The sequence below is a fragment of the Colias croceus genome, chromosome Z (genome assembly GCF_905220415.1).
Source record: "Colias croceus chromosome Z, ilColCroc2.1".
NCBI classification, from domain to species: domain Eukaryota; kingdom Metazoa; phylum Arthropoda; class Insecta; order Lepidoptera; family Pieridae; genus Colias; species Colias croceus.
In genome coordinates this window covers 5,903,502-5,930,768 of record NC_059568.1, presented here as the reverse complement: position 1 = coordinate 5,930,768, position 27,267 = coordinate 5,903,502, and the positions used below count along the sequence as shown (strand labels likewise).

The window sequence follows — 27,267 nt, the reverse complement described above, 5'->3', positions numbered from 1 at the left end:
TAAATTTCTATTCGTGTTTAAAAATGTAACTGAATCAGCTTTGAAGCTCATTCATGCAAACGTAACACATATAAGTACCTAGTTAGAGATGCTTTCGGTATTAGTAAGGATTACTGCCACTGAAGACGAGAGAGCTTTGCTATACTTGGATGACAAGCAATTAGTATATTATATACATTTATGATTTTAACTTTAAATTTGCCTACTATTTAAATTAAATTTCAGTTAATAAGTACCTATTCGTCTTTAAATCTATATTTAAATAGAGTAACGCCGATAAGATTACATTGTTTATTCTTTTAATTTATATGACCAATCTTTATGTAGGTACACTTTTTTCATATTATACTTTATAACATTAAATACAATGCAAAACATACCTACAACAGTACAAAAATATTATCAACGCGAGAAACAATCAATATTTTATAATTTTAATATTATTAGTTATAAACAAAAAAAATGAATGTAAAGGCAGCCCTAGTTTGTGTAACTCAGCTGGCCAGAGCACGCGGCCGGGCGACTCAAATGGCTCCCTGTAATTCGAGCCGTTCTGTGACAAATGTGAAAAGTATTGCATTTTTTTAAGTGTGCCGTGCTCGACTGCCGTCAGAGCCGGTCTCCCGTTTCATGATTGCTCACCATATAATTCGTCGTCTGCAATTTGTAACACTGGTCAACAATGATTTGGTTGCCCTGGATATGAAAGTGGTTTCGAATAATTTAATGCATATTATACATAAAACTGTTAATGGTTTTGGTAGATTGGCTCTAGTTTTTTTAAATCCTTATTTTCTTATTAGACTCTAAAACGCAGCATGAAATAGAAGGTGTATTTGTTTAACATCATTTATTTATTAGTTTTTACTTATTGTTTTGTTTATGTTTTTGATTAATTAAAATGGATATGAAAATAGAGAAAAATCATTAAAACTTATGAAATAGTACAAGAAAATATATTTTATAAGCTTCTCTTCTATAGTTATTTTAGGGACAATCGTTTCTTAAGGACCATCAGCAATCATCAGTTGACGATCCCATGTACCCTGATACCTTTATTCCATAATTTTTAGTTATTTTTGGATGCGTTCTGCCTGTTTCTTAAAGAAATTTCCCAGATTTACTGGAAATATATCCAGGAGACTGTGGGGAAAGTATACCTTGATGTTCGTATCTTCGCTCATAAAATATTGAGTTTTTCAACACCTGTTGCGCAATTGCTATATAATTTGGTCCTTTAAATTTACCTTAAATTTACTAATACTATGCCTCTCCATAGTTCACATTCAATTAATTTTGTTAATTTTTCATCTTTTATCAATTTTCGACACGTCCGTCCTGTAGGGCCGTCGGGTATTCTTCTTATACTTCTAGATTCCCTCAAAGGCCTAAATTCCCATTTTTATTAATTATTCCCAATGCATTTGCTTTGCTTGATCCCATTAATAAAAACATCAAGGGAATTTGGTGTATCCACTTTGCTGACCATTGTGCTACTCGGTTTTTTCAACTCAATACAAACCGAACCGTTGTTGTTCATTAAAATGATTTTTTTAGATAAACTATTAATTATCCTCATATTCTATAGTCAGTTTTATAGAATAGGGTTATGTCTGAGCGAAGAAATGTGCAGAAAACGTAATTCACCAAAAAAATAAACACTTGTTAGCAACCCGTACTCTAAATAGCCGTAAGAAAATTAAACATATGAAAATCCACATTTAAAAAAAACTAGAGCCAATTGAATAATTTTAATGACTACATTCGCAAACTGGGTAGTTGAATTATATAAATCTGTAGAAATATCCAGGGCAACAACAAAAATTTTTTTTTTGTTGAGCTGTGTAATCGATAATCATTTTGTTTAGTTGTGATTTTATTTTAACAGCCTGTGTAGCGAAATTATATTCGCCAGGTATATACCTAGCATTTGAGGTGCCACTGCAGATGGAGAGCCCTTGTATCTTGTCTATGAATAGCATTATGTTTCTACTAAAAACTGGAGAATGGAAGCTTATTACCTAGTTTACGTATACTAATTGCTAAGTGCTACATTGTGAAAGTTATATTAATTTAATCCCGACTATTATTTTACAAATGAACATAAATTTATTAACTAACTAGCTGCTCCACGCGGTTTCACCCCCGTTGCTCCACTCCTGTTGGCCGTAGCGTGATGATATATAGCCTATAACCTTCCTCGATAAATGGGCTATCTAACACCGAAAGAATTTTTCAAATCGGACCAGTAGTTCCAGAGATTAGCGCGTTCAAACAAACAAACATACATACAAACAAACAAACAAACTCTCTCAACTCATCGGTACTTTAATGTAACGTTATCCGTGCATATTGGATAGATTTTAGAATTGGCCAACATCTATTTTTCATACCCCTAAATGATAAGAGTAAGGCAGAACATAGTGTGACGGGACAGTAAATTGTTGGTCAACATATAAAAAATAGATACTTTTCTGACTGTAGGTAGTATTATTCATTAGATGTTTTCAATTGAGACAGATAAACTTTCTTTTGGTATAAGGTCCTGATACTGTATAACCATAGAAATGTAAATAACAAGACATGTTATTTAGATTTCTATGTGTAGTTATAACCAATAACCATAGTGCCATTATTTAATTTTCATATATCAATATTACGAGCAAATAAACTAACATTGAACTAAAAATTGTGAATTACTCCGCAACAATTTTTCTATTAACCAAATAAACGCCGAAAAAAAAATAACCATAAAAATCAGAAGAGGAACTGCGGAATTTTAATATTTCTGTTTACAAATTGCACAAATTTACTAAAATATTTAATATAGTTTAACCGAACAATGGATGCGAAATCCTTTAATGGATTGGATTATTGTTCTTGATACACAAGAAGAGTGTTTTTCCGCGATGTCGTTTCTATTTAGTTGTGCTTTCTCAGCTTATAGTTCTCCATAAATAAAAATATTGGAATAAAAATGCGAAAAGTGTAAAGGTGTAAGACATTGACAAGAAGTCAATTGAGAATTTGCCCTAGGTTAGCTACTATTATGTATTCTGTGCCCTAGGGTTAAACCTACTCGTAGACTAGTTTTAATAATTATTATATCAATAATTACATTAGTAAATATACTCCTGCAGATTGATGGAACTTAAGAATAAAATTTCTTACTTGGATTCTTAACTAAAACATTATTAATTTTCTATCTAGTATTCCAGTTCAGTTACAAACCTATCATTTTAAAGTACTTTACAATAAGCAATAATAAATAATCACATTTTAAAAATAAACAGCTGCCAAACGTAAATTGTATTGTTAACATTATCAAACCTAGCTCCATTCAATTTTCTGATGCAAATGAACTGCAACTTTAATAAGGTTTATCTGTAAAAACAACTTCAATTAAGTTTGATTTTGTAGTTCCAGAGTTCATTTGAAATAATTATGGTCATGTTATAAAGCATAATATTTCGGTTTATAATGGTTACTTAGTTTTTAAACCGTTGTTCCCAATTATGTTCGACGGAAGGCTCTCAATTCTTTCACAGTTTACTCAAGTCTTGCGTATTTTTTCTTTAATAAGTTCTTTACTGTATAAAATATGTTGGAACCTACCTAGTTCACAGTAGAAATATAAGACTCCGGAACAGTCTGGCTCTGGTTTGGCTCTTTAAAATTCATCGCTTTTTATTGACTGTTGAAAAAGTTTAAGTATAAAATATAAAAGTGATAGGTAACATGAAACGTAGAGGTTTTGTTGGTAAAACATGTATAAATGAAAATAAATTTGATACTGTTATTTTGTTGTTATTACATAGATAACTACTTACATTTAAGCTGATGTATGATAAACATTTTGGTTACCTTTAAACTCAAACATTAAGATACTCAATTACTTATTTCAAGAGTATTTTTGAATAGTCACAATACATACCGGCATAGCTTCGCTGATTCGTTGAAATAATACCCAATGCAAGTACTTATCGATAGAATAGCGTCTGTCTTTTAACTTATCGCTACTTCCCGAAAAACCCCGAGGCGAAAGGGTTGAAAGGAAATAATTAGAAATGTTTGATTTTTATTTTATAAAACAACAGACGTGTTTTTTTAACGAGGATGACTGGCTCTTTCGCGAACTGAAGAAATAGTACTTGGATGTAAATACAGTATAAATGTACGCCTTTACCTTTCAAAAATATTCTTCTTAGACTTACGATGATAGTGTTTCAGAAGCAGAACTATTTTATGATTAAATTTATGTAGTACCTACCTACTTGCGATTGTTGCAAATATTGTATCTTACTGAGTAATATGTGCAAGATAACCCCAATGAAGCGTTTAAAATAAAACTATTAATGGTTATTTACGATTAAAATAAATAGATTTTGGGCACGATATTCCATCAAAATTGTCTTTATATTTTAAACTAAATTTTTTAAGCTTCCACCTCCTTAGAAATGTTCGGTAGGCGCCAGTGAAAGCTTTCTCACAAATCAGAATAAATTAGTCTTTAAGCCTAAGCTAGCTCGGTTTGAAACCTTGGAGCGCACGTGTGTTCGAACACATTAATGTTTGTGCAATTGTTCGGAATATTCACAGATCGTGGGTGGCCTGCCACATTTTTACATACATACAAGCAAGCAACTTTTATTTGAACTTGTGCAACCGAAATTCGATCTTACGAGGTGCTGTACAGGGTCAAAAAAGTGGTCGCCTTTTGTAGGCTTTGCTATTCAGCAGCTAATTTGACCGTTTCAAGTGCCTACACTGCACAATGGACCTATTTCACGAGCGGGTTGACTTTGTAGCGTATCTTACTTTTTAATACGAGCGAATATTTGATGCGGATAGTGGATATACAATAAGTTTACATAGTACATTTTTGTACAATTATTACTACCTACTTATTTTTTCTAAAATTAAATAGCCAAATAGGTAGAAAAATTGTAAAGTCGCGCAATGATATGTTCCTGCACACGTTATTTGTATCTTTTTTTATTTACATTTTACTGCGTTAGTTGGAAAACAAACATGAGTTTTATAAATTGTTAGCAATAAAACGATCATATTTTCGACCAAATGTTGTTTTTTCATTAAATACTACCAAAACCAGTGAAAATAAATAAGAGATTAAAAAATGGATTAAAATGAAACTGAAACAAGTGATAACTGCGTTAAAAACAACCGACTTCAAACTTGCACTTGCAAAATTTACAAATACCTACAGACAAAAATGCTCATAAAATAAAAACTACTGGGCCTATCCGAATAAAATTTTTATGGGACCAATTCGACACCATCCCGCATCGAACAAAAAAAGAATCACGTAAATCGGTTCAGAAACCTCGGAGTAATCGGTGTACATACATAAAAAAAAAAAAAATATATACCGGCCGAATTGATAACCTCCTCCTTTTTTTTGAAGTCGGTTAAAAATGAGAATGTCATTGAATATTAATAGTTAGTATTTTAGTTACATTATATGTAATTATGAAGTAATTGTTAACTTCGACAAACAACATCCTATACCGTTGTGATGTCAGATATTATACAATACCTACTATTGTATCAACTATCAACTATTTCATGTTTTATTTGGATGTTCATTTATTTTGTTGGATAATATTAACTACCCATAATGAATACACAAGCATTGAATTAAACTCATATTAATATGTGCCTCGGCTATCCGGAATTCAGTGTAGTTTTGTAATATAATAATAACATGTAAAGCATGGTAACAAATTAGAATTAATATTATTCTATTTTATATTCAGGAGAGGAACGTACGTACACTGAAATTAAAAATATGTTTAAAATGATATTTAAAAGAGTGTGAATATAAGTCTTGAACTGGACGGAATTCTCAAATTCTCGATTTGAGATTGTGGGCTTCGAAACATCCCATTAATTACATTGCTATTTTGGTTTAATCCTACCCCGCGAGCGTCTCCACGGTGCGAACATTTTTCATACAAAGTGTTTTAATTTACTTTATTCGAAACACTATTTGGAATCCGTTTATTGTATTTAAAGGCTTTGTTCTAACTGTTCACTGACGTTCATTCGCACGACTCTAATTTATGCATACTAATTAAAATTTATTGTAATAATTATTATTGTCAAATTTTACATTCGACAATAATTCGAAGTGAAATTAACTTTTCTATTAATATTTGAAATGTTATATAAACGAATCACTTGTAGATATAATAATTCATATAAAATCTTTGTCTCGAATGTGTATTTAGAATATGTTAAAACAATTATAACTCTTACAATTACAACGAACCAAAATGATAACTCTTAATTATTTTCAAATACTCTACATCTAATAAAATATGAGATGAAAAATAATAATTAATTGTTGTTTATGTCAATTCGTTTCTCAAATTTGAATTGAATTAAAAAGTCCCCATGCGAAAATTCTAAGTCATGATTAATAATCCGTTGTCGCTGGACATCCGCAATTAATTCCGCTTGTTTATATAGTAAAGAACATTTGTTTATAAACTTTGTCCCGAAACTAATATATAACTTTAAGTAAATATTAAAATTTTTGAACCTTGCCGGTCTGACAGCGAGAAATGTCTATGTGATTCGGTTAGGTATAACATTGTTATCATAACAATATTTACATAACACCATCAAACATTATTAGAAAGTCGTTCCTTGACCAATATTTCTTTATATATAGAAAGAGAAATGACCTGCCAGCGACATATCGCGTTAATACACCAATTCAAAAATTTTTCGGGCGAGAATTTTTCGAGTGTCACGGTGCAGCAAATAAATATCGGCCGTGAATCGAAGAAATGAATCGATCTCGCTCACATGTACATGATTCCGAAATTTTATCTCTCTCTCCCTAATAGCCGCCTGACAAACATGTATCAGCGGTTAATAGGTGCGCTGCAGCAGCTGTTGCGAACAAATCAGATCGGATATAACTGCCACTGTCAAAAAGCTAATACGCCGGCGTGCATTACAAGACGCAGCGGAGACGCTTTCTCATTATTGTTGTTTTTGTGCTCCATTAATATCGTATGTAAACTATATTCATAAATCAAAATTAAAATTTCATATTGACTGTTTAGTGAATTAAGATAAAATTATACAATATTTAAACTTAATTTATCAAACAAAAATATAAAAATTATATATGTACATATTTTATCTGCTTCAATCTTGTGTATAATTTTATCGTCACAATAATTTTTCACACATGCGCAAGTAGGCACAATATAGTTTGAGCGCTTCTAATTATATACGCACCAAGATATTTTTGTTCCGTAATCGCGTCGTTCTCATTGTTTAGACCAAACTTACAAACGTAGCTCAAGGAGGGTAGACTGTTCATTCAAGATTGGAAAAAGCATCCTACGTATTTAAAAATAGATATTGTCGAGTATTTATTTGCTATCTCTTCGAGATTCGATTTAATATTAACATTAGAAAAATATCGTATGCACGTGTTTATTCGATGGCTAATTTCTCCAAAGGCTTAAGGATCGTGTCGACTTAATGCAGCTAATACGAACGCGTGTGTTCAGATTTAAATGAGATAAACATTATTGCATGAATAAGAGCGTCGCGTCGTTCACTTTTTATGGGAATAATTTCTAGCTCTAAGGCCCACCTCAAAGCATATCTCGAATGCATTTAATATTACAGAGAACACAAATGTACTCTGTGGTTTGCAGGTATTAATTCACGGAAAGCATTTCATTCAATTTTAATTAACGACAATAGAGTTCGTTTTATAAAAATGTGGATGTCTCACTGCAACAATTGGCAATCTACGTTCAACGGAAACCTTTGATCAGATTAATATCTGCGCCGAGTGCTATTGATTTCGATACTCCGATAATTTGCTTCCTGTATCTTTTTTGGCCTGCACTTACGAACTCTATTCTTTTTCAACGCCGTGCCGAGCGTAGATTTCCCATGCAATTCGATATTGGCTGAAAAGCGAATGTACAATTTCCGTCTTACTTGTGAGGCAATTCGGTTGATAAATGTTCAAAAAATTCAAAAATCCTACACCTGTGTTAGATTAGTATCATGCTCGAGAGGCAATTGGCGGTCAATCAACGCGAAATGTTTGTCAGAACGTTGTGCTGTGTTTTTAAGCATTGTTTTTTTTTATTGTAGGAGCTTTCGATTCACGCTGTTTCTACACATGAGCTGCTCAAGCCAAAAGAAGAGCCTTCTTACAGCCTGGCTTCGCCGGAACATTGCTCCGTGAGCCTTTCCCATGCAGGTTAGTAGTATTTCATATTAATAATTAATTACTAATGTATAAGTGTAATTTTTACACACATATATTATATTATAGTAGTAGAGGAAAGTTTTAGTGGCTTTATTGTTTTTAAAATATTACCATCGTTCGTTTTATTATAGGTATTCATTTAAGTTTTTTTTTCATTAATGGAGGTAGGTATTAAAATATTTATTCATGAATATAGCCTACCTCACTTTCATTACACTAAATACAGTTATATTAGAATTAAAAAAAAAACGTAGGAAATCGTCATAATAAACCATGAAAAAAAGTGTAGCTAATTAGACAAACGATATAAACATCACCGAAATAGAATCCTTTTAACAAAGTGAGAGTGAAATTACATAATCACTTATTAAATGCGATAAAAAGCGGAGTAGGCATCGATACCGGCACGTGCCGTCAAGATGGGGCTGATTCTGCTAAGATTGAGTTACCAATACTGGGGTTAATAGAGCATTCGACGATAGATATTTAATTACACTACTGAGGTAACTAAATGGAGAATAGAAAACAACCGGCCAAGTGCGAGTCGGGCTCGCGCACAAAGGGTTCCGTAGCAGCAAATATAATAAATTACAGTTAAATCAACCTATCTCAAAAACTATAAGAGATACTTTGATCAAACCAAAAATCGTTGAAAGAGTTAATTAGCATGCATCACCTCTATTTTTTTTAGAATTTTATACCCCGTAGTTATAAAAATAGAGGGGGGGGGACATACTTTTTACGACTTTGAGAGCTGATATCTCAAAAACCGTTCACTTTAAGAAAAATGTTTTTTAGAAAACTTTATATCATTTTAAAAGACCTTTCCATTGATACCCCACACGGGTATGTACATCGAAAAAAAAAATTTCATCCCTCAGTTACATGTATGGGGGGCCCCACCCCCAATTCTTTTTTTTACTATTTAGTGTCATATTTTTGTAGCGGTTCATACAACACATATTCCCATCAAATTTCATCACTGTAGTACTTATAGTTTCCGAGTAAATCGGCTGTGACAGACGGACAGACGGACATGACGAAACTATAAGGGTTCCGTTTTTGCCATTTTGGCTACGGAACCCTAAAAACGCAAATTTTCCTCAATACGTACTTATGATTTAATACCCTATTGAATATATTATATTGTATTATTTATATAAGAAAGATATTTTCGTAATTGATTTTAAGAAAATGAGTTAGTTTATCACTACGTTCTACGGAGGCGTTTATTTATTTATTTATTAGGCGTTTCTTTTTGGTTGAATAATATATTTAGCATTATTTATATTGATTTCCTTATTTTTCCACTTGCGTAGTAAATAAACAAACCAATTGACGTCTGATTCTTCACTAGGTAAGTGCGTTTTTTATTGTTTGAAATATAGTTTAGTTAAGTTTCTTTATATTTTAATTTACTTGGGTTAAAATGGATTAATTATACCGTGGCGGGTGTTTTAATGTTATTTTGATAAATTAAAGATGCTCAAAGGTTAATTATAGATTGAAGATAAAAATATGTTTTGTTTAACCTTTAATACTAATAGAAAGTTGCTATCAATTATTATTAACAAGTTTAGATCTAAGTTTGTTAAAATAATGTTGTAATATATGTATTTACCTACTTCAAATATATGTATAAAATTTCTCCCTAAAACGAACCTACCATGTATAAACAAACATAACAAATCAACCAAAACTAAGAACACTATACTTTCTCACTTCTTTATAAGTTTTACAAGAAAATAGTTGACTAGCTTAAAGCTGTCGCGTTTAGTTTACGGCCGCTATTGTTCAATAGGAACGGTTTCGATTCGACTTCGATATTAAGTGTCAAGCTGCCGGAAACTCATTGATAGATTTAATCGTACTGGAAATAATTTGAGATTTGATTCGAGTACTGAATTGCGGAGTTAATGCCGTCCGGTCTTGGGCACTAAAAACTTCGTGCTATTTTCAGGAAGCCCGGATCCTGAGCAGCATTTACGTCATGTGGCTATTGTTCTGTGATAGGTTGCTTTAAATATGTATTTGCATATTTGCATTGTTCTTACCCACATATTATATTCGTGTTAAATAGTTTTTGATGTGACACCTCTAAAGATGAGAACAGCTTTAAAGCTTCTTCTTAATTATATCTACAATGTAGCTATTTATTAATAATTTTTCCTGTACCATCACTTTAATTTTTACTAAATTTTTTTCGATCGTAAATGGACACATCGTAAAGGAGATAGAACACAGGCCAAAGATAACTATTTCGTTTCTAAGACCTTACACAGACACATTATTTGTTCCTATGAAACATCATTTGCTAAAATACTGGATATCTTACATACTTTCTCCAACACATATTGCACATTTTGCTTTTCATAAATTTTGTAGATAAATCGTATACTGAACACAACTGTTATATTATTATAAATAATAATACCTACTATTTTTTTAATTAACTTACAAAACATCGCCATTAGTTTCAATAATAAAAATACATTAACAAGAAAGCCATTCAATATGTAATGTTCTGATATTCTGGAGATCAGAATAAGAGTAAAAAACATGCATTGTTCCGTTGCAAATAGAATGCTCTCTACGGTTTTATCTGTTAATGAAATATTTGATAAGCTAGCAGCTTGTTAAAAAAGTTAAATCAAGAGAATCAGGTATGCAGATTAGTACTTTGTTGCTAGAATAATAAAAGCTATTATTTTATGTAGCGCATTAGAGTAAGTACCTATGTTGTATTTTTGGCTTGTAATAATTAAGAATTTATTTACTGTAGTCATATTTTAATACAGAATAACTCACGTCACTGGATATTATTTTCCGATTTTCAAAGATAGATGTAACATGAATATTTTTGATAGTTTATTTCCTTTTTATGTAAGTATTTCGTCTTATACTAGAGGGTTTTTCTACCGTTTCGTGCAAAACACGTGTCAGTGATGATTAAACCAAAACTAAATAAGGCTTAGACACAAAATATTTTTTAAATTCTATATATGATCCATATGTATATTTGCCACTGAAAAAAAATTATTTCAGTTACGTAAAAAAAAAGATATACTTAAAATACCTGCCTAAATATCATTACCTTCTCTTGTCAGAAAGCGATTTTTGGTAGTTGTAAGCAAATAAAATAAATATTATGTACATTTCTGTGTTATTATAAATTTGTTTGTATAAAGTAATAATCCAGCCATAAAAATATGTGAATAAAAATCCGCTAACGGTTGCTATTTACATTTGCTGTGATAAATTACGTTTAACCAAAAAAATTACTCATTACCATCAATTGAATAAAAATTAAAAAGAATCAACCTGTACGAACGCACTAACGATATTCCCTGCCTCACTCCCCTTTTTGCGATCCTTACTTCGTCGATCAGTAAACACGAAACAGAGTGGACGCTTGCAGTTCATAGATAAATCAACAAAATATACGAGATTTTTGGTCGTGGTAAGTTTTTTTTTCATTACCATTAGAGATATTTTTTGATAAAGAGTAATTATTTTGTTTGTATTGTGGATGATTATATGATAATATTTAGGTCTTAACATCTTTTGAATATTAATTCCAATCATTTTACTTTTATTAAACGAGCAAATCAAAAAAATGTGGTAGGATATCATTACCATTCCTTTCATTACCATAATTTACCATCTCCTATTCAGAAAATGGTAATGATCATAAAATAATGGTAATGACGATAAGTTTACAATGTCAAAATGAACATAGTAGTTAGATGTAGGTATTTTTTGTCCCAATGATCGTTATATTACAAAATTAATATGGAACCATTAAAAACATCCTTTTTTAATGGATAATGCTTTATTTTTAGTCTTATTTACAGATAAGACGATGGCTAGGACTAAGTCGAAAAAAACACGAGAAGAAAAGTTAGTTGAAGGATTTTCCGGAACTCAAATCTATTACTTGGAATTATTTAGAAGCAGGACGCGGTAAGGGGGCACCGGATGGTGCTGGAGCCGTTTTAAAGAGGACTGCAGATCAAATTGTGCGGCTGGGTAGATGTAGATAGCCTAGAATAATTTTGGACAAGTGTAGAGAGCAAAGTAAAAAATGTAAAATTTATATATGTATCAGAGCGTGACCTAGCTGAAAAACAAATTCCATCCGTGGTTCAGCCATTTCATGGAAAGATGTCAGTACATCAAGTCTTGTAGTCCAATAACTATCTAATGACATTAAGAGCTCTTAGCTGCTGTTTCTGTGAAAATGGAGAAATATGCTCACATGGATACCATCTCGGATTTATGAACTTTACAGAGCCGATCCTCATTAAAAGGTGTCAGGTGAAAGGTAGAGATTGTAACTATACAGGTGTCAGATAAAATTTTTGAAGAGGATTCAGAAGAAGAGTTATTTAGCATTAAAGAATCGAAGAAGAATTCCAATTACTATTTTGGTGAAGCATCTACTGTAATTATTCGAAAGATAAAAGAGAAAAAAAAAACCACTAAAGCAAACATTTGTGAGAAACTTTTTCGATGAATCTTCAGATGAAGAAGAGAGCATATCATAATAATATAAAGATGACTTAATATGATTGTTAATAATTGTATGTTTTTGATTATTCTAATAATAGATAATTGCTCAAATTTTCAAGCACTTTGGGCTGCTTTCATGGTAGTAATTTAAGACTGTATTTAAAATTCCTAATAGATTTAAGTTCTCTAAGATAGAAGTTATGTAGTTAGATAATTTTGTGATTGTAACTTTTAAGACTGATTAATTGATAAAGTGGTGCTATATTTTTTTAGTTAAACGTAATATGTTGATGTTAGTTCTTTCGTATTTAAATAAGTGTTTATTTTTTATAAAATAGATAAATTACAAAGGTTCGTTTTATTCACATTGTCATTACCAATTAAATTTATTCATTACCATTGTCCTTTATATCATTACCAAATTTGTTTACTCATTACCATACTTATTAATAATCTTTCAAAGCCCATATCATTGTCAAATTGATGTATAATTAATTGATATTCACATACCTAGTTTGTTTTTCATGTATCTATCCAATGATACTAACAAAAACAAATTCTATTTTTTTCTCGCAAATAATGTCAATCTGCACGAAACGATAGAAATACCCTAGAACTAGAAGGCCTAGTTAGTGCCCTCATCTTTACAGTTAAGATGTTGTATGGATAAGGAATCAATGGAAGCGTATTTTTTTTATTTCCTGTCATCTACAACCAAGATATAGTCGCGTAATAAATTCCAGCACAATGTCTTTGTTTACGTTTCGTCCGCCATCTAAGGTATTCGCCGTGACATCATCTGCTATATTCATATGCAAACGACTCATTTCTTTCTCTTAACTTATTAAATCTGCAATGAGTTTAATTGGCCTAAAATCGTTTCTTAGAAATGCTAGGTCTTTATAAGGTGTAGTTTCATTTTTGGAGTCTATCTCTTTATAGTAGGTAGTCAAAAGCAGATTAACTGCTTACAAATTGTTGAAGTTATTTTGTTATGGGTTAATATATAATGTTATGGGATAGTATATAATATCAAGTATAGGTATTAGGTATATTAGGTGCTTTAACAGTAAAACTTTGTAGGTGCCCAGTGGTGCCCAGCGTGATCTATCAGGACGTTGACATTTTGAATTTTTTACAGCATTTATTACTCAGAAATTAATTATATAATATCACTTTTTTGATGTCAATTGGTTGTCAATTACTTATAAGTATATCCTTAAGTATATCATTATTGTATTCGTTATAACCGAATAAATAAACCTATGAAATAATATCTACCATTAATGGATATCAGGGATAGAAATTATTTGTATAAGGCTTAACACAAAAATCCGTACCTAGCAATACCTATCAGAAAATTTGGTTTTATTTATTAATTCCACGAATCGGATTTTATTGGACACAAGGAAAAATAACAGCAACGATTTTACAAGCATTAATAAACACATCGCCAACCGCACTTTTAATCAACATAATCGAGATGGAACCATCGCTTTTCATTCCCGTATCGAATCGAATACAAATAGGAGCGTTTGAATCGATATAGAGCGTAGTTTACACCTAAATCAATTAGATATAAAAAGAAATCGATTAGCTGTAACAGCGATATTTCATTTACGACGACATTATCACGCTCTTATGGCTTTTCAACGTATAAATATGCGGAAAAATATTATATTTGCTACGGTACCGTGCATTCGCTATTTAGTGAATGTTAATGTGTATTTGACGTTGTTTACAAGCGGAGTATTGAGGGTACAAGTTTCATATTAACTTACCGACTACCTTTTTTTTTTTTTTTTTTTTTTTATAGTGGGGAAATCTTCCAAAGATACCCACGGCCCCCGGGGAAGGAGCCGTGGGTTATGTCGGATTCTTACCGACTAAAACCCCACTGTGTTCCGTCGAGCCGCTTTAATGATGGGGCCGCGGGTATTGATTAGAATTCTTCCGCGACCCCTTCGGCGGCAGAACTTACCGACTACCTACCGTAAACTTGCAAATGGTTTAGGTACACTTTAAGTTCTCACTATTTTTGGATAGTTGCACGTTTATCATCATACCTACATAATATCTTCTTTTTATATGCGTTTTTTAATGAAAACGTAAATATTTTTCGGTATAAAAGCCGAATCGCTACTTCCTTTGTGGCGGCTATATCATGACCCCTGTAAATAAGTATTGCTTTAAATCTCACACACGTGTAGCCAATAAAACTCGGGCACAGATACGCTTGATTGGTTCTGAAACTGCTATGGACTCTGAAAATTGCATTCCCTGTGTGGGATGGTTCCATACCATGTAAATGATTGTGAGGTCAAAAAGAAATATTGACGGAAAAAGAATTCGGTTCTGAAGCTATAGTCCAGTCATTTGGTTCAAAAAATGGGTTTTCCTGGAAAGCTTTTAGGTAGTTTCGAACGTGGCCGATGTTATAGATTTTGAGGTGCTCTTTTCGACTGTCCAGTATCCACTGTCACTTCATATCTTCGCCGCATGCGCCGTCCTATTATAAAAAATGGCGTGGTACAGCGCAAGTTTTGACATTTAAGGAGGTAAATATCTACCTTCATAAAATTACGGCGGAGATATTTTTTTTAATAATTTACCAACCTTATTGCAATCTTATTTATAAACAATTGGTATAATTAGTTTTTAGGTAAGTACTAAGTATAAAACTACTTATAGGTATTCTTTGTACAATTTTCTGTAATTATATGTTCTGTGTAACTTAACTATCAGTACTAATGAATGAAAATTCAGGTAAAAATTCAGCATCAGCAAATTCTATAGCAATTCTTTTGCAGTTCGTGCTAGGATGCTATGGAATGAGACTAGATGTTCGATAAGCTCAACTTTAGGCAATTTAAAAAATCACCTCAAGGCACTATCTATCACTTTCTTGATCCTTCCTCCATTTCATCGCTGTTCCCCTTTTCTTTTCTCCTCTTACGCTGTAGGTATTAATTTATTCAAAGTTATTTATTTTAGGTATTTAATATGTAGATATTATCTGATTTATTATATTCTTATTTTATATATATAATTAAAGCTATAAGTATACGTAATAAAATTTATTTTTCCCAACGCAACAATTTTTGCTCTCCCACCTCCTTTAAATTTGTTTCCCTGTTCAAATTAATGGTAGTCCGTAGTAGTCTGGAAGAGATCGCTGCCTAGCGAATAGCGATAAGGCCGCCATTTGTATATACTTGCATCTGTTTGTCTTTTTCTGTGTTTTATGTACCTAAATCTTGTGTGTGTGCAATAAAGAATTATCTATCTATCTATCTAAAAAGGTGTCAAAGAGGTTACCAGGGACATTATCAGCGGCCTCCAACTTAGAAATAACAAAGAAATCAGTTTAAAATTTAATGTCACATGACACCACGTGTCGTAAAAACTTGAAAGCAAAAACGCATTGTCACGTGTTATATAATAACTCTAACAAAATATAACCAAGGACTGTGTTTACGCTGAATCACAAGATTTAGCGCTTATCTGAGCACACTATCAGGGCTTATCACAGCACTAGAGGGCACTCGGTTCTCGATTCTCGAATTTAACACGTCACTCGGTTATGTCCTATTAACCTCTGCGATGCAAACCGTAGTTCATTGGATAGCAATAAAAATATCATATTAATAGCTTATGTATGTAAGGTATTGCGATTATACGGGTTTACTGATTATTATTACTACACATACATGATACATAGATATAATAGAGTTGGTACCTACCACTTTGTATTTTTGCTTCGTTATTTTATGTATTATAAGTAGGTACGTATGTATGTATTCATATTATAAGTAGGTAAGTGTTTTCACGCATAAACTACTGGACCGATTTTAAAAATTCTTTCACCATTAGAAAGCTGCATCTTCACTGAGCAACATAGGCTATATTGCATTTACAAAATAGAGATCCTTACCAAAAATGCAATAATGTAACCAAAGTTGTAAAAAAATCCTTAATAAAAATTCTGTCATCGCGTGCGCTGCGGATTCTATTGAAGATACCTAGAACAAAAAAAATTTCTACGGTAAGTATTACCTATAGAATGGATCAATATCTACAAGAAAGTACCTACGCGATACCATATTAATATGTCCATCTTCAGTAGTTATGTTACTACAACAACTTTTTTACGTTTTCAAAGTAAATAGAAAAGCCGACGACAGTAGGTAATCAAACCATGTTATCCATACACATATTATATTAATCCTTATGCCATGAAATGATGTTTTAATAGACTGTTTAAATACCAGCAAAATACTTTTTAAATTAAAAAAATTGGGTATTCCATTCAAAAGATATAACGAATTTTTAAAAGTGTCAATCTACAGAAAATAGTAGGTATACTGTTTAATACAATGAGCAGGCGTAGTGCGGGACGGGGTGAAGGTGATTTTCATGTGATTAAAAATAAAACCTATAGTCCGACCTACTTATATAATATATAGAATTTTCACTGTCAAGATATCACTATCTATGCGGGTGAAACCGCAGGGCATTGCTAGTCACTACATCACTACATAGTATAAAACAAAGTCGCTTTCTCTGTCCCTATGTCTCTATTTCCCTATGTCCCTTTGTACGCTTAGGTAAATCTTTAAAACTACGCAACGGATTTAGATGTGTTTTTTTTTAATAGAGAGTGATTCAAGAGGAAGGTTTTAGGATATAATTTATTAGGTTTTAGACAAAGCGGGCGAAGCCGCGAGCGGTAAGCTAGTAATATTATAAAACGAAATCGCTTTCTCTGTCCCCTATATCCCTAAAACTACGCAACGGATTGTGACGGTCTTTTTAATAGATAGAGTGATTTTTGAGGAAGGTTAGTTAGTATATAATTTACTGGGTTTATACAAAGCGGGAAAAACCGCGGGTGGGTCCGCTAGTGAAAAGATAAAATGTACATATTAACCCTGGCTATTTTTATAACAAGTATTTTTAATATAAAAATGTTTCCTGCAGATTTTATTCCTTATTCATAATTAAGTTATCTTCGTTAATATATTATTATGTACAAATACGAAATCCTGCTTACACTACAACTCATTTATTACCTAGGTATACTTATATAGTATAGAGAGATATTATAATCCTATAGAGTGTATAGGATTATAATACCCAAACCAAGAATATAATGTATCTCAATATTATAAGTCATCTCCGCAATATAACCGTACATAATATAGATACAGTGTCATTCCATTGGCTGGTCTCAGCGAAGGTTCCGCCTATTTTACCCTTTTCTTAGGTAATTGTGAGTCACGCGACCGCGGTTAACTTAAGAAAAAACCTTATACGCGACAAGCCAAAATAACCCGTCTTGCACACTCAATACGGTCGCGTTCACCCTACACGTTTCATAGATGTATTATCTAACATTTTGTTCTTACGTATGCAATGCTTAAGACCACTTAAGACCTTACTTTATTGAAGTTTATTGTTGAACAGAACAATTACCTTTTGTATTAGTTCAGCACATTATCACGGCTCTATCACCGGTTTCAAATTCTGGATACCGAACCGATTATTGAGCTCTTAATAACTCTTTGTTTGCTTATCGGCGTCGGATGTGTAACTCTAGATTCTTAAGAACTTACCTATAAAAATATACCGTGATTTAATAGAAGATTCTCGCTACAAGAGCTACTTCAATGTTTGCAGTAATTTTACCAACCTTAGACATTCTTAAACATTTAAAGAATTAACAATTAGATTAAAATTAAATGTCTCTACACCTTAGATCATTAAGTAATGATATAAGCTCTACATCGTAGATAATAGAAGGAAGATATTTATCAATAAAACTCTTTTACTTTTGTAGTTAATTACATTCATACCTATAAAAATCTTTTTTAAAAGATTGGATAATCTAAATGGTCAAATGAATAATGTAACTACAATTAAATATATTTGTTTACTACAAAAACACCGTTCCCTCTTAACCAGTTGTTTGATAATAGTGCCCCGAGGAGATCTTTGATTTATATAAGTACCTACCTACCTATAGCGAGTTGTTAATTGAACGGAAAGATTATGTTTCCCTCCTCTAGGCATTTAGATCTTGTCCCTTTTACGTTATTACGATTACATGAAACAAACTTGAAAATCACGTCTCATTTTCCCTTAATTATATCGTAACATAATATGACCAATTTGTGTTTTTTTTCCTGAGCACCAATGTCTTAATTGTAACTCTTTAATTTATTCTTATTTTTGATAGATAAAAAAATACACTCACAAAATATATTAAGTATATCTAAATCATTTGGAATCGACTAATTAAACTAAGTAGGTTAATATTATACTAGTATGATTTTATATTGTGTAAAATTGCGTGCCTTAGTGATGAGTGTAAGGTTTTCTACTAGAATACCAAATACATAATATCTACTAGAATACCTACTTATAAAATATAGGTAGGTAGGTACTCCAACCTTCGATTGTTAAGATGTTACGTCATGCTCAAAAACTCTAGTTAACCGATTATTTGGAAATTTGTTGAAGCCCGACAGACAGCCGAGAACAGCGATGTAGCGGGTATTTCCTTCGTAGATAGATAGCCTCAATACAACAACGTTTCTTAAAGTAAACAAGACGCGGGCGTCGTAAGCAACAGGTTGAGATCGTGTTCACGTATCAAACTAAAACCATTTCTCTTAATTTAGGCACATAATATTATAATAGTGCTCTTATTTGTAAATAATATATATTACGGTGGTATAAATCTCAATAATTAGGTTACGCGAATCTGCATAACGCTCTAAAAATAGTTGCAATATGGCACTAAAAAACTACAAGTCCTAACAATTGCTCACATTCAATGTTATCAACGACACTGCAGGTAAGTGGTGCGCAATAAAAATCTTTCATAATCGTACGAAATAAGAGAAAACGTCGATCATTGTAAGTTTAGTTGCTCAACGACTTTGGTAATTCGCACCACACTCGAACTAACGTTTCACAATTGTTATTTGTTATTAATTTCACGAACGATACGGCTTTTAATGTTTTATAAATACGATGCATTGTTCTATATGCGACACAATGCAGTGCTGTTCACAGCGTCGAACACGATATTCTTGCCGCCGCCTGACGCATTCTTTACATGCAATTACACGATATATTCCATTTTAACACCTTTAATTTATTGACACTTTATACAGATTACAGATGTATCTCTATTGTGATTTTTTGGAACCAAACATTGTAAAGTTTGCATTTTATCTACTGGTTTTACTAGAAATTGTCACACAAATAGGTAAATAATCAATACATAGAATTACCCTAATATTTAATTTAATAAATCGTTATTTTGATATTCTAGGAATTCCCACACGAATAAATAATCAATACATAGAATTACACTAACAATTTGTTCAATGCTATTTTGTAAAATATATTAATTCTATTACTGAAGAAAAAAACAAACATTTAAATGGCTGCTCCAAAATAAACATCATTTGCAGTATTATTTTAACGTAAAATCCCTTTGACAACTTCAATTATATTGCCAGTGATGCGATGTGCGTTAATTTTTAACTTAATTCTTGCTGAAATATTCTATTTGTGCATCGTTAAAGTGAAATATTTAAGACTATCAGATCACAGATGTTATAATATCTGCCTCATTAAATGTATCTGAACGCACATCGCCATGTTATGATAGTAAAATTTTTACTAGCACAACATGTTACATGGCGATTGGCGTTACATACAATAATTATTTACCTAGACAAATATTTTTACTGTAAAGATATTTGTCTAGGTAAATAATAATTGTATCCTTAACAATTTCACGTGCTATTATCATAATAAACCTGTACTATTCATTACATCAAATCAATCAGCACGAACATGATATAATTTTAATTATTAATTATAGGTACTATTAAATTCTCTAATATTTCCATACAAAAAGGAAATACACAAATAATAATTAATTAATCTACGCCACTCATCAGCTCATTATATCGCCGTATTACCATTGTAATCTTTTTTGAACATACACAATTGCAGGACATCAATACACCCATCATATTCTATAAACGCGAACGTTTACGATATGAATTTTCAGTCCCATTTTATAGTTTATCCAATAACAAGCACATTCAAGTGACCCTTTCACGTAACATTTCTGATTAAACGTGTATTTAGCTAGTTTATTACATTTACGTCGAGCATTATTTGGTGGATTACAATCGTTCGACACTTAATCCGTTTCAACAATAGTGCGAACATTAGTTTTTCATATATATATGTGGGATTAATATTAGCGGTGGTGTATTTTAGTAGCCACGAGTGCGCATTGTTTAGTTTTATCCACTACCTACAACGAAACGATGGATTCTTAGAAACCCGTATTCGGAGGCACGTTCGCGATTGCTGAGACTTGCGACTAGGGTTACCAGATGCTAAATTGGAAAGTCCTGACGTAGCCTCATTTCGAATGAATTTCATACCCTAGCAGATATTCCATTTTTTATTCTCACGTGCTCATGATCATGACTCAATTTGCAGTCAATTAACAGAAGTTAAGTATGAATTTGATGCAATATATTAAAGTATTGATTCCTTGGATAAATCCATTGTACTTAAAATAATACTTTACCGTGTGGATGCTGATTCTGCTATAAACATATTATGCTAATTAATATATTATGTTAATATCATGATTTATAAAAAAAAATATCCGTGATTGTCATTAGGTATGTCTGCTTGTCGCGGGATTTTTTTTTGTTTCTTTTAAAAGCAACAGCTACCTATACAAAAATAATGCTCACAATTTACTCAGATTGAAATAGAATTCATCTTTAATAAGAAACGCTCTATATAAAACATAAATGATAATCCTATTATGAAACATTTGTATTTTGCCGTAAACTGAGCCACTCCAATATAAATATTTTTACTTATTTCCTTCTGTGAAAATATCATTATCCCATGTAAGTATAAAGTTTTTCTTGTGTATTAGAATTCAAGAGAAAAATTGCATGCAATTATTATAGGTACTATGCAACAAAATTCACGTCGTGTATAAACATAGATAGAAACGTTGAAAATTTCCATGTAATTTTTAAAGGAAATGTGTCTGTGGATGAAAATAAGTTAGCCTATGCAGCTGGTACCTAAGAATTTCGACAAAATAAAGTATGCGACTTAAATCGATTTACATGAAATATGAGTAAGGATTATAATATCTTCTTAGCTAATTCGTCAGCAACCAGCATCCGTTATGATTTTTTTGTTAACATTATTTATTGGTATTTTCATTTAATTAAATTAAAAATAACGGAACGATTTTAATCACGTTATCCTCTGGGGTAACGGGCTGTAAGTAGGTACTAATTTATTTGCAACATAAACTTCACTCCACTATTTTTATGAACAAACAAAAAAAGTATTATTGGTGGAAGCGTTAATGAGCTAACAGTTGTAATAATGACGCTTTCATAATATAATATACTCTGTTTGTTTGATTTTCTTAGACAAGAGACCTGAGAGGCCAGTCCCCTGCAACCACTATGAGAGAGTCAACACTCCCTTGCTGTCCCGAGTCAAAACTATGCCGACTGTAGCTACATCGCTGCCAGAAACTATAAGGTAATTAGCTTTTTATTTATTACAATCCTATGTGACGTCGGACAAAAATATATACCCTTTGACCTGATGGTGTTCACCGCATTTGTTTTATTTCAGTAAACCTAAAAAAAAGAGCTGTCACGCAAATTAATAAAACATATTTTATTGGTTACTTCTATTTTTATAATTGGCTTCGTACCATATTTTATTCTGTATGTGAAGGTACTACCTACATAGTTACCATTGCAGTATTTTATGAATAATTTATTTGAACCTAAAATGAAATCGTTTTTTACTGTTTACTCAGTTATGCGTGAAATATTTTCCTATAGTAAATAATCAAAGAGCGTAATATTGGTAAGGCATAAAAAATTTCAATATCTCGAGCATGTTCATCAATATTGGGCACAAAGGGACTGATAAACAAACGCTGCACTGCATATAACCACAAAAGATCCATGAAATGACTGAATTCTTTGGTTTGCATGACATTTGATGTTTCGAAATCCCTGATTGCACAGTGCACAGTGCACACTGCGGTACAATCTGGTCAAGTCTTTTTTATTATAACTTTTGAATACCTTGTCATTTCAGTATAGTACAGTATATACTTCTCTTTAATATTAATTGTACCTAAATATTAAACTGTGTCCTTTTATGTCTAGAGGAAGCATAGAAAGTGGGTTTTTAGTGACTCTTGTCTTAATTTTTTTTTCATGCAGCGAAATTATAACGAGCGAAATATTTTATTTTATTGTAACTAATTTGTACTTAACCAAACGCGAAGCGCGAATTTACATTTCTAAATTATAAAAATTATTTTGGTAAAATAAATAAAAATAAATGTTATGTGTACCTATAATATTATGTTTCAGTTCTTTAAAAGCTAGTAAAGTGCTATTACGTCCTCCGGTATGAAACCAGTCGAGATGGAATCTAGTCTAGTATCTCCTAGTTATTTTTTAGACAACGCTCTATCAATGGTCCTCTCGATTCCAATAAAATATTTTTCGATACAAACAAATACAAGTTTTGTATACGTACGTCACTTTAATAAAGTCAAAAAGTCGTCAGTCATTTTTCTTTTTTACAAGAGCTTTTAACGGGATCGTATTTCAACCGATCTATCATTTTTCGAAAAATATATTTTTTGACTGGGCACAATAACTTTGATTTAAGATACAATATTTTTCGATCTATTTCTATCTGCTATTTTCTAACGAGTAGGTACCATATGCGTTTGGTATGTTATCTGTATTCTCAATAATTATTATAGTAAGTAAGCTATTATATATTGTGGGCATATTTATCTTTAACGTTTTGTTCGCAGTACGGAACCCAAGCCGGAGCCGGCATCGAGCTCGAGCTCAGGGAACTCGGCGAACTCGACTCCCACGTCCGAGGCCACTAAGCCGCCATACTCCTACGTGGCTCTGATCACCATGGCCATACAGAACAGTGAGACTAAGAAGGCGACATTGAGCGAGATCTACGCCTATATTACCAAGGAGTTTCCCTACTTCCAAAAGAACAAGAAGGGCTGGCAGAACTCGATCCGCCACAACCTGAGCCTCAACGAGTGCTTTATCAAGGTACCTCGCGAGGGCGGTGGCGAGCGTAAGGGCAACCACTGGATGCTCGGTAAGTTTCTCAGCGTTTGCGACGGTTTGTTAGAGGGGCCCTTCGTATCGTTGCGAATGTTACAGCTGTGCAATTGGCTTGCGCTGCGACGAGACTGTGTGTTGTGAGAAAGCAATTGTTTTAGATCCGCAATGCGGGGACATGTTCGAGAACGGGAACTTCAGGCGACGCCGTCGTATGAAGAGGCCTTTCCGTGGGCCACCATACGCGAAGGGGCTGTATGCTGAGGGCTTCCACGGCGGGGCCATGGGACAAGCGCACGTGCAGTCGCTGTCTATCTCGGCTAACTACTTCGGCCCCGGGACATACTCCTCGTCGTATCCGCCTTTTGATCCGTAAGTTTTATTTTTATTGCGATTATATTTTTTAAATTGATATTACATATTTTTAATTAATGATATTATTGTATAATTGAATTATCCATACAAATATTATAAATGCGAAAGTAACTCTGTCTGTCTGTCTGTTACTGAATCACGGCTAAACTACTGAACCAATTTGCATGAAATTTGGTATGGAGATATTTTGATACCCAAAAAAGGACATAGGCTACTTTTTATTGCGAAATATGTACCAAGGGCGAAGCCGGGGCGGACCGCTAGTTTATTATACATATAATTGAATATAAGTATAAAGTTTGAATTTTTGTTATTGTCAACGGACTAAAATTTGGTATAATTCTGACAATTTGAATGAGGTTATTGTTGAAAATAATTATATTAATGTATTATTGTTTTATTATCGTTTCGGCTTAAATTAAAGCTAAAGATAGAAAAGGAAACAAATAATTATGTAACAGAGATAAAATATTTATACTTTATCATTTTTTGCGTAGAAATATGCAAAATCACGTTGAGGGTCAATCGTATAGTTGCTCTACATTCTCAAATATCAAAGTCCCCTTTGTAGTTAATGTGCCATAACAATATTTTTACACATTTTATTTTTTATATAAATCTACTGACATACCTTTTATAAAAGAATAATTGCATAAAGAGAACATCACCTTTTGTAAATAAAGAAGAATTGTTTTTCTTTGCATTAGAAATTGGAAAACAATTTCAAAAACGACATATTATAAGTAATTTATAGTAGTAGATCTACATAGTAATATTAATCTACCATATTACAAACACAATATAATCTTATTAAAATATTTTTATAAATAGCTCAACTTATTATCGGAAAAATGCATAAATTGAAATCAACGTGATCAGGAGATCCTCAACAACAATAGCTCAACAAAATATGAAAACGTTTCTATAAATAAAACTACAAGTAGGAAAACAATGCATGAAACATAATAATGTTATATTAAATTTTAATGCATTAATAGCTTGATGCAATATTATTTCAATATTTTAACGTATCTTTTCAGCGCTGATCAATAGGGTTCGTGAGTGGGTAGACAGCTTGATATAAGCTATAAATATAATAAAATACCTTTTTTATACCCTTGTTTGCAAAACTTGTAAATTTGTGTAAACAAATACAATGCTCAAGCATTTTATTAAGATAATTACCCACGGAGAAATTTCCTGTTTCATTTTACTTGAGCACCTATTAACGTTTGGATACTTGACGGCGAACGTGGTCTCGGTCTGACTGAAATGTTACATGCTAATAAATTACGTTTGATATCCGTTAAAAAGTCGTAAGTTTCTAGATGTGTATAATAAAAAACTAACTTTAGCCTATAGGTACTCTTATTTCTTATATCTCTAATACTTAAAGTCATTTCATTACATGGGTGAATAATTAATAAAAACCCGACACCAATATCATTTGTTATCTTGCTGGTCAAAATGGATTTGAGACGCTATTTCGTATACTGAATAATGTTTAAAAACAATAAAAAATAAATTTAGTAATAAAATAGAATTTAATTACGTATAAAAGTCACTATAGTGTACTATACTTATTGTTCCTAATACTTTTATCTCTACCGTTTATTCAATGAATGTTGAGCTAGTCTTGGGTACGGATACGAACTCATACAGTACTCATTACGTCATATACACGAACTGTGACATACAATAAAATTAATTAATTAATTACAATAAATATTTACGTTTCGCATTCTAAAGTTTACAAAACAAACGCTTATATATTACGGAATTTTGTAAACTATTCTTATTTCTACTTCCCACGAGTTTCCGTCTTGCAGTATTTGATAACTAAGTGATATGCGGATTTGCTTTGTTTATATTTTTTGCAATTTTTCTATCGTACATCAAAGCAAATTGTTGGAGAGTTACGTAACACATTTGATCTTTTTGCGTATAAAAGTTACATCGCGCAAGCACGTTCAAAAGGAAAAAGTATTTTAAAATTTTATATTGTACTTCTCAAACTGTAAGCGAGAAACATTTTCAGTGGATGAGTTAGTTAGTACCCAATATAATTACTGTATATTAGGATTTACATAAGAATATTTCAAAGAGACTGTCATATTTAAAGGGTTATTTTTATTGTAGGTATTTGAGGATTTTTATTATCCCTGTGATTTTCTTGCATAAACCGCAAGGGTAAAAATAATAAAGTAATGAGTTTTATCACAATAACTGTGGTCTCACATGTATTTGCTTGTTATTTTGTAAAGTGGGATGATATTACGATTTAAGGTCAAGAGGTGGCCCGGTAACCGATTACTATAAACTACTAGTTGAAGTAATAATAAACATGAATTCTCCCCCTTAAGATTAATATGTTTTCAATGTTTTTTAACCGACGCTAATGGTTATCAGATAATTTTTAATGTAGTTTTAATTAGAAAATAGAAATTACCATCATACAAGCAGAATACTAATTGGCCGTTATTAAACTAATCTATTGAAATAAATGAGAGCTAACAGATATATCTGACGTCATTAAATTTAATGCAACGTAGGGTGTAACGGAAATAGCGTGCGTAAATAACAACAATATTTGTTGCATCGCTAAAATATAGTATGTTGCGTTATACATAGTGAATTTCCTCGCGTCATATTTCTTATCGACGTGATCTTTGCTGAACTTAAAAAACATTATAATCGTATACGTGTTTTCCTTAACGTTTTGCAGTTTCACTAATATTATGTATTATTATTTCACTTATATTAAACTGTGACAAATTTTTAAGGTCTTTGGGTAAATAAGACTCTTTTCATACAAGTTTGTAAAAATGTATTCCTGTTCAACGTAAAAACAAGCCATCCCATTACTCCCATCTAGGTAATGACGTCATAATAATTAATATTATATTA

At 31.9% G+C, this 27,267-nt stretch overlaps 1 protein-coding gene across 1 annotated transcript in view; it reads left to right on the top strand.

The window, feature by feature from the left end:
- Nucleotides 1-27,267, top strand: part of LOC123705324 (forkhead box protein L2-like) — a 60,559-nt gene that overhangs the window by 14,373 nt on the left and 18,919 nt on the right. The window contains exons 3-6 of the mRNA XM_045654065.1: nt 8,155-8,263; nt 22,288-22,402; nt 23,712-24,022; nt 24,147-24,357. Coding sequence (XP_045510021.1) covers nt 8,155-8,263; nt 22,288-22,402; nt 23,712-24,022; nt 24,147-24,357 — 746 coding nt within the window. The remainder of the gene's footprint in view (nt 1-8,154; nt 8,264-22,287; nt 22,403-23,711; nt 24,023-24,146; nt 24,358-27,267) is intronic.